General features: G+C 38.7%; 1 protein-coding gene across 16 annotated transcripts in view; it reads right to left on the bottom strand.

Moving 5' to 3' along the window:
• The window catches only part of KIF16B (kinesin family member 16B), a 122119-nt gene that overhangs the window by 69450 nt on the left and 40321 nt on the right, over window positions 1-12348 (bottom strand). For all 16 annotated transcript variants that reach the window (XR_001553712.2, XR_004306516.1, XR_001553716.2 and 13 more), the window contains 2 exons: window positions 1589-1708; window positions 1044-1095 (listed from right to left, as the gene is read on the bottom strand). Coding sequence is in view for 7 of the 16 variants with exons in the window: in XM_015856729.2 (XP_015712215.1) it covers window positions 1044-1095; window positions 1589-1708 (172 nt within the window). In the remaining 9 variants the exon portion in view is untranslated. The remainder of the gene's footprint in view (window positions 1-1043; window positions 1096-1588; window positions 1709-12348) is intronic.

Below are 12348 nucleotides of genomic sequence, written 5' to 3'. Positions count from 1 at the left end.
TTGATACTGATAGGACAAGGAATATGTCTTTAAACTAGAAGAGGGGAGACTGAGGTTAGATGTTAGGAGGAAATTTAAACTCAGAAAGTTGTGAGACACTTGAATGGATTGCCCGGAAAGCTGTGGGTGTGCTCCATCCCCAGAGGTGCCCAAGGCCAGGATGGATGGGACCCTGGCAGCCTGAGCTGATGGGGGGTAGCCAGCCCACAGCAACGGGTTGGAACAGGATGAACTTTAAGATCCCTTCCAACCTAAGTCACTCTATGGTTCTATGGTAACATGCAATTCTAGACTGAAAGGTTGAAATAAGGTTATATATTCCATTACATTCAGGCACTTATCAATCAGTTATGCTACTTTCTGTGCATTATGTGTGATTACCTCCACTCATATTGCTTAACATCACAAAGCAACATTTGTTTTGTGGTATTCATATATAAATTTTAATCCACACATCTTTTAACAACATGATATATACAAAACTACATTATCTGACCTCTCAGCCTTTCATTTGAGAACCTAAGGATGCAGCTTATTTCAATGAAACTGCCTCTAAGCAACATATGACAGGACAGTCCAGCAATGGCAATTAGTTGTCTTTTAAAAAAACTAAGAAATACAGTACAAGAAGCCTATCTTTTCACTTCCAGAATTTTCTTCCACCCAAGTCTAAAGACCTGAGACTGCTTTAGGTATAACAATATAAAAATATTCTCATTATGCAAAGGTTAAGAGAGTGATTGTGCAGCAGTTGTGACAGGTGCTGTATGAAAAAAAGATAATATTTTTACAGAAGGCTATTTCAAAAGTAGAAAGAAATAAGAAACAAGTATGTGAATATGAATAATTTGAATCCCACAAGCTATTTTGTAAGTCATGTTCCTTGAAGCATATCCCACGTAATGCAGCCTTAAAAATCCCCTAAAAATTAGAATATGCAAGAATATATGAACAACTAACTGAAAAGAAAGGAAAACTAGAAAGCTTTGTTAAAAGACTGGAGTGTTAGAAAGAATGGAAAGAAACAATGCAAAATTCCATACCGATATCCTGCTCCGTCATAGCATCATCTCTGCCCACGTATGTTTGGCCCTCCTAATTAAGAGAGAAAAGTACACATTTTCAGTTGAAATCTCCCTTTCTCTCATACAAAGAAATGGTTTATCTTTCTCAGAGTATTATATCCCAGTATATGTTTAAACATACTATGTTATTTCCCTTGTATTTTAAGAAGCACTTTCACAGTCGTTACTAGACAATATATTAGCAAGTTCAACTATCATGCATAGGGACCATCACTTTAGCTTTGAGACAATCTAGATGAGGATTTCTAGTCAAGCTTTACAATGAAATTAATGAAAAGAAAAACCAGGCATAGATACAGTAAGTACCTATCTCTGGTTAACCAGTTAACCCTCAGGGTAGACCTAAACTACAGGAGAGAAATGTAAGGAACTTTTACCACAGTGGAGAGATGTAATGAACACTTGTATGAGTAATGTATTTAGATGGCAAATTAATACTGCAGTTTGTCTACTGAAAAATTACACAGCATACAAAGGTTGTGGAAGCACAGATATGCATTTACCTTCAAGTGATACAAGATGATGCCAGTACTAAGAAGATCATCATCAATGCCAATTAAATGAGGCAGTTCAGAATCTAACACAACACCTATCCCTTCTTTCCTCAGAGCCAAGGTTTGTTCCTGTAAAGGACAAAAGTATAGTTATTAAAATATGCAGGAAATACACTTCATTCTCTTTTCAGACTATGTTTAAAGTAACTCATTCTCTGTGATACCACAGAAAATTGGCAAGTTTTTTTCTCCCCTTACATTTTAAATGCAACTTTTATATTTCCAGTGAGTGTTCCAAGCTTACCATTCAGGAAATCTATGAAGGTGTTATTTGAAAGAGGCCAGACAAACAGCTGAATTATACCAGATAAGGGAGATCAATCAAGAGAATAACAAAGCAATGTTGTATAAAAGCAAGCTCTGTATCACCATACATGATAGTAAGAAGAATTTAAAACTACATAGAATTTAGTATGGCTAAAAAATAGAAAACTAAAAACTTTTTGGCAGTCCTTTATTTAAAGTGAATCTTATGCAACTAAAAACCAGGACACCTGAAAAGCCAGCAAGCTTAAGCAGTCAGAACACCATCCAATTTAAAGGAAGCACTGGCATAGCAAAGAAATGCAGGAAATATTTGTAGCACATGATTTTAATTCTTTTAATTTCCTTTGGGCCACACTCTGCAACGTCTGTGGGAGTAAGTATCATTCAGCAGGAGTGTAAGTGGAAGGCTTTAACACTGGAAGAAACACAGAATCATTTGAGTTAGAAAAGATCTTCGAGTTTATTAAATCCAACCACCTAACACTACCAAGGCTACCAATAAACCACATCCCTAACTTCCTCTTCCACATGTACCAAACACTTCCATCAATGGTGACTGCAACTCTCTATGCAGCTCTTTCCAATGCTTGACCAACCTCTATGTGAAAAAATTCTTCTTAAGACCTAATGTATGATCTTAACACATCTTAAGGCAGTTTCCATATGCCTATCACTTGTCACCTGAGAAAGGAGACTGACACCCACCTTCCTACCACCTTCCAGGCAGTTGTAGAGAGCAGTGAAGCCCCCCCAAGACTCCTCCTCCCCAGACCGAACAATCCCAGTTCCCTCAGCCAGTTTTTGTAATCGTGTTTACCAGACCCTTCATGAGCTTCACTGCTATACTCTAAATGCATTCTGGCAACTCAATAGCCTTCTTACAGCAGGGGGCCCAAAAATGAATGCCAGCACCAAATACAGAAGGATAATCACCTCCTGCTCCTGCTGGCTGGCTGCACTAGTGCTGACATAAGCCAGGATGCCATTAGCCTTCTTGGCTACCTGGGCACACTGCTGGCTTGTGTTCAGCTGGCTGTAGACCAAAACCCCCTAGGCCTTTTCCACGGGGCAGAAATCCTCCAAATCCTTCTCTCCAGCACCCTCACAATATCTCTAGGCAATGATTTCTGTTCAAATCCCCAAGCAGAGCTATCCAGAACCTGAGGTATACAAGGCTCAGTGGCACACAGGAGGCATTAGAAACAGAGCTCACATTCTGCCAGTAGGCCATTCAACCATGACATTTCTGGCAGCACAGAGGGAGTTTTCTCACTCTAGGGAGAATTTCCATCCAGGCGTTATAGTGACTTGCTTCAGAAGCCCCAAGCCCATGCAGATTTGTAAAGGTGCTGCCCTTTGAGCCTTCCTACAGCAAGGCTTGACACCATTCAGGCTATGTGAAGACAGACAGCCAGCAGCAGAGCCACCCACTGGCTTTTGGGCAGCAAAGGCTCCTGCATGCCCTTAGCACTTTGCCACTGTCCCAACAGAGCAGGAGGGGGCTGGGTAGGAGGCAGCAGGTCCCTGTGGCCGTGGCCGGACACCATTTGGCTGGTGGGTACTGAAAATATCATGTGACTAGTTCTATGGGTATACACAATATACAAGAGATAAACAATAGCTTTGAAATATGTTTTAGTGTTCGTAAAGTTTACTTTGCAAACTGAACTCAAATCCTATTGACTTCCTAGACCTGGAAGGTAACAGCAGCAGACTGTGAACACGCACACACTGCTTCACAAAATGAACCAGTTTTTCTACTGAAAGATCTAAGCCATTATAAGCCAAGGAAGAGTGACAACTTGGGAAGGACAGGCAGCATCAGCTTCTGTGTATTATGAAGCACACACTTTTCTCCTGGTGCCAGCAAATACAGAAAACAAGTTTTCTGACAACAGCATGAATACTTCTCCAAGTTATCTTCACTCTTCAGAGCCAACTGAGACATAACAGCAATCTATCTGCTTTCTCTTACAAATGCTGTGTGTATTTTCCTACGTACAGCAACTTGACAAATCTAAGATCTACTACATCATTTTTTTCTGCACGGTATAAAACATCATCAATATCAACACTGCCTAAAATGTTCTCCAGTGACTGTGCAAACATGGGCAAAATGAGATGGTGACAACACAAAAAAGACTAAAACAAAACCAGGAAATCCCAGACTGGTTACGGGTGCACTAAAAAGTTCTCCAGCCTTCGGAAAGAAGAGAAAAAACCCTGTGATTAATGTTGCCCTGCAGCTCTCTGACATTCAAACTGCATCCAGCTATTCCTTGATATTATAAAAGTGTCACCTCATAAAACCAAAAAATACAGTTTAAATCACTGTTCAAGCAAAAAAGTAATTTCAGTCAAAATATCTATCTCGTATTAAATATTTATTGAGTGGCACCTACTGTTACACATAATTTATAACCTTCCTATATGACAAGACTGAAGACTTAAAACAGTGAATATAGGTGGCTGTTCACACAAGTGCTGGCACCTCTGGCCCCAATGCAACTGATGAAACATTAAGAGCAGAACATTTTTTCTAGAATAAACAAAGCATTTGTGAGCATCGCTGACTGAGGAGAAAAAAGGCATCCCAAGAGATAATGAAATCTTTGCTGGGAGAGAAAATCCTGCCACAAATAATTAAGATGAAACTAAAAAAAGCTTCAATTTCCAGTCTTTTGTATTTAACGCATTTACTGTATACTAAAAAAATAAAGTGCATATAATTGTGATTTAAAACTGAAGCGTTATTTATCCATATCTAAAATTAAAGAACACAAATAGAGTTTCTAAAAATCTTACTTTGCGTATAACTACTGTTCACAAATATAACACGCTCTTTTAAGGGAAGTATTAGAATAAATGCATCAGACTGTAATGGGATTAAGTAGTGAGATGAAGATATCTATTGGATGTTAAGTAGAAATCCTTCACTACTCAGAAGGCCCTGGTACAGACGCCCAGAGAGCTGTGGGTGCCCCATCCCTGGAGGTGCCCAAGGCCAGGTTGGATGGGTCCTGGGCAGCCCTGAGCTGGTGAGGGACAGCCAGCCCATGGCAGGGGTTGGGGCTGGGGGACTCTAAAGTCCTTTCCAACCCAAGCCATTCTATTATTCTATTATTAGGTTTTCTACTAAAAATCCTGATGCATAACTGGGGCTACTGCTAAGCTTTCAATTGTTTGGCTGACAACCTAATTCCAAATCCAGAAGAAAACTTTGAACTGTGCACTTTTGTCTGAAACCAAAAGCCACAAACACTTTCAACAATGTGTCACTGTTCTCCCAAATTGAAAGGAAGATAAGAAAATGGTCAGAAGGAAGCAGCCAGATTGCTCCTCTTTCACCCTTGATGGCACAGGAAGAAAACTTCTAAAGGAAGAAGGAAGGATGGACTTCCTTTGAAATAAATTGAAGGTCTGTAAACTATTTTAAGGCAGAGAAATTAGCAGGTATGTTCCGCAACTTGATCCACTTTCACTTGTGCAACACCAGTTTAGAAAGCAGCGAATCCATGAGTCAAAATGCCGAGAGCAGGAAAGGTTGTCATCCCCATTAAAAAAAAAATCACTAATGCAGAAAATGAATGAAAGCCTCAAGGCAGAATTTAAAAAACTTGCATGCACTGCATGCATCTTGTCTTGAATTATCCTTGAACAAAGAAGTGCAGATGTACTCTCTCTGTATTTAAGATGCGCTCATAAACTGTGGAAAATAAAGCAAGTCAAGTATTACACACAAAGGAGCACTCCCGTGAATACAAATGCCTGCACTGTGCAGAGAACAAATAAATAAATAAATAAATAAATAAATAAATAAATAGATAAATAAATAAATAGATAAAGGTTCTCTTCCTTTGGAGCCTCTAGATTAAATAGACTCATTTTTGTTGAAATTCAGTCGTAAAATAATTCAGAGACAGTACATAAGGAAACACCTTCTGGAGTCACAGCAAAAACAAGAGGATTAAATTGTTTGTGTAAATGAGGGTCTCTTGGAATTCCTCTGCCAGAAACATCCTGATGGGGTTCAACTCATGAGCACATCTTGGGAGCATACAAGAGCTGTCACAGAATCCCTTCCACACTGCTGCACCACATGTGTTGAATTAACTGCATTAAGACACCTCCAGGCTTGCAGTTTAGAAACGTAATCTTTACGTATAGTACCTGTGCTCTTTGTATCAGCTGTGGTTTCATAGAATCATAGAATGGCCTGGGTTAAAAGGACCACCACCATCATCTGGCTTCAACCCCCCTACTATGTGCAGGGTCACCAACCACTAGCCCAGGATGCCCAGAGCCACATCCAGCCTGGACCTGAATGCCTCCAGAGACAGGGTATTATTTCCATGGAAATAGATAGGGGGCATTACTTTTAGAGCAATCTTTGTACAATTGCCCACGTTAAAGAACTTTTATGATGCACAACATTCAGCGCATTTAATACACATAAATTATACAGAGGCACACAAAAATATTAAAAAGCATAAAGAAATAGCACAGTGCCCTTTTAATGAACAGAATTCCTTGGTGAAGACTAATTTATTTTACACTTTCCATCGCAAAAATCTGAATTCTTTTATTTCAGTATGCAGCGGTTAACTGCTGGCACACAGTTCTGATAAAACACCAAATAGAGGCTTTCAGTAAGGCATAACATTATGCTAGCTAAGTAAATTGTCCAGATGCCTATATTTAAATTATGCAAAGAAGCATAATACTCGATTAGAGAAGTTATGGGTAAAAAATGTGCAATGGCAAAACTCTTTGCATTAATATTTAACCTAATTACATACTACAGCAAATTCTTATGCTAACAGGTACTTTGGGTGCATTCGATTTCATTGCAAATATGCTATTATGTCCCAGGTTCACAAAAACGTTTGAATGTCCTCAGTGGCAAAGCAGTAACATTAAGCTCCCCATAAAATATAGATCCGTACATTGTACACAAAGGAAGTTCTTAATTTGTTCCCCTCCAGATAAGTATTCCCCATATTCTGCATTCCCTTTAAATCAGCAGAAAGAAAGGCTTCACACCTAAAGATATTCCGAATCGCTCAGAATTCAGAGGCACCTGAAAATGTTTATTTCAAAATCCAGCAGATACACCAAATTAAAGAGGCTTTGCAAATGGAGGCCATAAGAAGCATGGATCAGCTGGTCATCCCTTGATCAAGGAGGGTAACCAACATAGGACTTCACAGCACTTCACCAGTTTCGATCACCTCCATCCCAGAAAGGAGAAGGATGAGGGGACTTGCAGTTCCACAGCAGATGTTTTTGCCAAGCATAAAAAGCAAAGTTACAACAAAAAAAACGATATGAATACAACAGTCAAAGCTAACTGATGCATATGGCCTGTACGAGGTCTACACTGCTTGCATTTCCAGACCTTTCAAGAAATAGGAAATGATGCATAACTGCAGAAGAGGTGCCCTGATGGAAGCATACAAAACCCAAGCAGGAGAACTCACCGATGGTCAATGCTCACTGGCTGTAATAGCTGTAATAGCCAATACTAGAGTGCAGTAAAGAAAACCACTCAGCAGCAGATAAGTAAGGAAAAGGGATCCCTTGCTAAACTGAAGGATACTGCTGATACAATTTACATAGGTGCAAGAAAAACTGGCAAATGGCGAGAAAAAGAAAGCAGGGAATGACTATGAAAGGATATCACCTCTAGTTCCCTACTCCCAAGAACTGCAGGCACAAAAAACACGGAAAGATTTCTGGTGGAAGGATTACTATCTTGCTTGCCCTCTTTTTTATTGCAATAGTGGGCACTGTTGCCTAAATTATTTCATCTACAAGCCTATTTAATCTGATCCAATATAATCTTTAACAGCTGCATAATAGATGAGAATATTTGGAAGTCTGATTTGAAATGAGGTTTACTAGCCTTTCTATAAAGTATTTTACCGGTAAATGCACTTAGAAACATGTGTTACCAACAAAAAAATCTAAGTCTCCTTTGTATCCCACTGAATTTTGCCTCTAAAAACTTCTTAGAGCAATGAGTTATCTGAATAAAAATCAACATAAAAAATACCAAAAAACCACACTTTATATTTGCTGCTGTAATACAATAAATGTTTTTTTCCTCCTGTGTTCTGATGGATTAAGATCTTCCTCCTTGAAACTCAAATGCGTGATAAGATAATGACATAATGATTCATTATGTAGCATCGTCTGCTTTTAAAGAGTTACCTTTCACCAGATAGCGGCAGTGAAATGGCAAACATGACAGCAGCACTTCTGACTGGAAAGAAATGCTTCCTTCCCAGTCTGCCTTCCTGCCTTTGCCTTGTGCACTCTCCTATAATTCTTACCATTTTGGATGTCTTTCCTTACCTAGACCTTTCTTTTCCTTCTTAATTTCTTCAAGTTCTGCTTTAATGACAGCATTTTTAATGCTTCATGTAATGACAGAGTTTCTCATGTAAACTTTGTTAACCTGTAAACCCTCCCTGCACTGAGCTGCAGGTTGCCACCCTATCATAAAACTGAACAAGTTAAATTATACATCATCAAGGCTTTAGAGAACAAACCCCAGGAATTCTTTTGCTGAACAAATTACTTGAGTTTCCATCACACAATTGCAGTACACAAACTAAATTATCCTCCCATTTTCTATATTAATACATATTGCTTTGACATCCTAACTAAATTATCAAATAATCAGGAACTGAAATCAACCAACAGTATCGTATTATCATACAATCTATGTGTTCCAGAGAAATCTAATTTATCTTTCAAGTTACAAAATCTTCCAGATTTGACACTAGGATGTGTGATGCTTTTATTATCCCTATACCACCCTCCATGTAGCAGTACATTTACGTGTTTAGCTGTGTTAATCAAATACTCTTGTGAAATATGAGCCCTTTCAATGCAAGTGAAAACAGACTGCTTTTCTATTATGTATGCCCTCCCACCTCACTTTTCTTTTTACACAAAGAAATATTTTACCTCCTTAGAGAAGACAAACAAGCCTCCAACACACAATTACCTTCTGCAAGCTTTGAGAAGTTTTTCTGCAAGTATATTAATTCCATAAGGTATTGGTAGACACTAACTATCCTTCATGAAAACATCTAATTAATTTACCTTGCACGCGAGCCTCAGTGTCTCATGCAAACCCCACTAAGCACTTACAGTGTGTGTTCTCAGGTGAGCAATCTAACACTTGCAAAACACCAACCCCTTATCAAGTCAAAGTCTGCATCAAAGCTCTGATAAAAGCCAGTCCTGTAAACTCAAGTATGCAACAAGATCACCATCCCAGCATAAGTCAGCTGTGAAGCACGGCCTAGGTCCATCTACACATTTCATCTCCCTTCCAAACACAAACTTCTAAACTTAATTTCCACTCAAAGATCATTTTCACTATTTCAGCCTACAAACTTAGAGTTCGGAGAGGTTTTCAGTGGATTAAAAATAGCAATCTTTAAGAGGAATACGCTGCAAATAGACTGGTGTTTCTATTTACAGAAATTATCTTAATGATTGCAGATTTCATTCTTCTGAAAGAAAAGTGCCACATAAACAGATTGACTACTCTGAATTCTCAACTGTTTTGCATCCTAATTGTTATAAAGAATGCATGGCCCACTATTAAAGTTGCAGTCAATATTACAAGATGAGCTTACTACAAAATTAGCAAAATTGCTGGTTATCTCTAGAAACAAGAAAATTCCTTTAATTCTGGAGTTTCGGGAATTTTGCTTCTGCTTTAGATGCTAGCAGTGTTCCTCCTATCTGAGAAAGGAAGAAACAAATGTGACCTCCTGTGTTGCCAGTGCAGTTCCCAAATAGCTTAATAAATCATTTGATGGATTCCAACTCAGGCTCTCATCTACTGCAGAACTGAAACGGTTTTCACATATTTGGCCTGAACTTAGGAATAGTCAGTTCGTACTCCTGAATTCTGAATCACTATCAGCATTCAGCTGAAATAATTATTTTGCTTCTTGTGTTTGTATTTATTGATATAATTACTGTCAGCATTTGTATCCTCTCTCCTCGCTGCTATTTTAACAGGCTGAGCATCAGCTTTCACCTAACCAGCACAGCCACACCACAGCGCTTAACACTTCCTCTCTTTGCAGCTCTCACCTGACAGTGAGGCCACACAGTGCAGAGTACACAGGGCACACAGGGACTGGTCCCCCAGGGTGGATGATCCCCCCCTCTGGCTCCAGGACACAGTGCTGGTTTAGGTTCAACTTGTTGCCAATCAGAATCCCCATAACCCTTCCTGCAAGGCTGCTTTCCACCCTCACATCTCCAGTCTGAGAAGAGATGACTTACATACAGCGTTCCCAATGTATTTGCAGTTTTGCTTGTGTCAGACATCTCTGTTTTCCTCTCACTACACAAAACATCTATGTGATCCTCCCAAGCTCTCAACTATCTTTCATGTTGCCACACTACATTATGACAGTGAAGTCTCAACCATCCTCCTCCCTATTCCACGGGGCTTTAAATTCATATTAGACCCTGGGCTTTTGCACTTCAAACTATCTGCCATCAATCTCCTTTCTATTATTCTAATTCTCAGTCATCCCGTCCTCTGTGAGATGCTCTGCTTGAAAAATGATGTCTCTCCACTTTATTATCAGTAAACTTCACCAGTTAATGCACCTAAGGAAAAGATTAAAGACGGTCAGGCCTAAAAATGAGCTCCTACTACCAGCATCCCTCCTTCCTAATATTTCCTCACACCCTCTCTACATCTACTTTTTATTTAGGTTCTATTCACCACACTAGTTAAATAGGGATCCCAGGGTCAGGTAGCTTTACTGACATCAGTAAACTACAGCTGTTCCTGGCACGGATCACTGACGGACCAGAACACAGACAGATTTCAGCACAAACCAAGTGGGGAAAGCACAAACAACAAGTTCTGTAATTGACAGCAGGACCACAGACAATGTTGTAAGTATTAACTAGAAAGGAAAAGATTCTTTAAAAATTCATACTTTAGAAACAACAGATTTACAGTTCTGCTTGCTCTACCTTTGAAAGACACATGGCAGTGTAAGTATTTGGTTTTAAAGACATTTTCATTTTAAAAAGGCATTTCTTGATGTTAGTCTCCCCACTAACCTTGCCATTGCAACTCATGTAGGAGGTAACATTAGTCAAGGATTTGAGTCCCTCCACAATTTACTTCAACATAATGAACGTAGGTCAGAGCAGCAGCTCTGAATTTAACATTTGATTTAGCTCTGAATGTTTAGCTCCAATAGGTAGCACTTTAACAGACTTTTTCCTTCATTCCACTTTGAGAACAGAGTTTATAATGACTTTTCTGGTGGTTGATGAAGGTATTATCACCTTACTTCTTTCCCCAGGAATAATGCGCTGGTTTTTACTAGGTCAGTGACAGCAAATACAAGTTGTCACTTTATGTGCAGTTTTTAATGCAAATTAAAGGACTATTAAAAGGTCAGAAATTACAAAAGATATATATTCCCTTCGATTTCAAGTCAAATGTTTGAGGATGCTACAAAAAGACAGAGTAAAGTGCCCTTTAAAAATTATCTATATTATTTTGTGTTCCTTAAGCATAAAATAATTGGTACTTTAAGCTGACAGAAACATCATTAATAATTATTAACACGTCACAAAATGACTCTGATTGTTGATACTTTCCTTCTGAAAATCTGGTAAAGTCATTCAGGAGAAATAAACTTTTCTTAGCAACTATGCTTACCTTTTCTTAATTCAAATCCTAGTGAAAAAAACCCTGACTAAACAAGGATACACATTCTACCACTGAAAGCACACTAAGATCTGTATATGAACATATAAATATACATAAACTGTATTCATATCTATAGCATACTGCCAATTGAATTGATCACAAAATTACTGAATGCCAGAAGAGACGAGCCACAGGAAATGCCTATGCCCATTAATTACAGATAAAGAAACTACAGTTTGTTTCAAGACTGGAACCATACTCTCTTCTTTTTTACTCTTTTTAGTAGAATTAATTATTAGTTATACAACACTCTGCCTAAGCATACTTTATTTTCTTCCCCAAAATTGTGAGCATCCCTGTAGCACGTAGTCAGCCAATTAATTAACATTGCACAGGAATTGCCACATCAATATTCCAAACCCCGGTTTTCTCAGAGTTCCCATTAAAGAGCTGTCACCACAGCAGCTGCAGAAGCACAAGTGACAGGTGAATCCCACTGGAACAAAAAAAAAAGCAACTAAGGACACGTCATCCCTTCATGCAAAACATAATCCACAATTAGATATCCTGAGTTTTTATCTTATAAAGCTTCAGGACAGCTTAACTCACTGCCTAGAGCAATCAAGCTTCCAGTTATGGCTAAGATATGAAAGTTTGAATTGTTACCCTTAATCAGAAATTCTTCCATTCATCTTCAGAACAAACTAGATTTTTCGAGGAATTAAGT

This window comes from Coturnix japonica, chromosome 3 (genome assembly GCF_001577835.2).
Source record: "Coturnix japonica isolate 7356 chromosome 3, Coturnix japonica 2.1, whole genome shotgun sequence".
NCBI lineage: Eukaryota > Metazoa > Chordata > Aves > Galliformes > Phasianidae > Coturnix > Coturnix japonica.
Note: the sequence above shows the minus strand (reverse complement) of the source record. Positions and strands in the feature narration are given on the sequence as shown.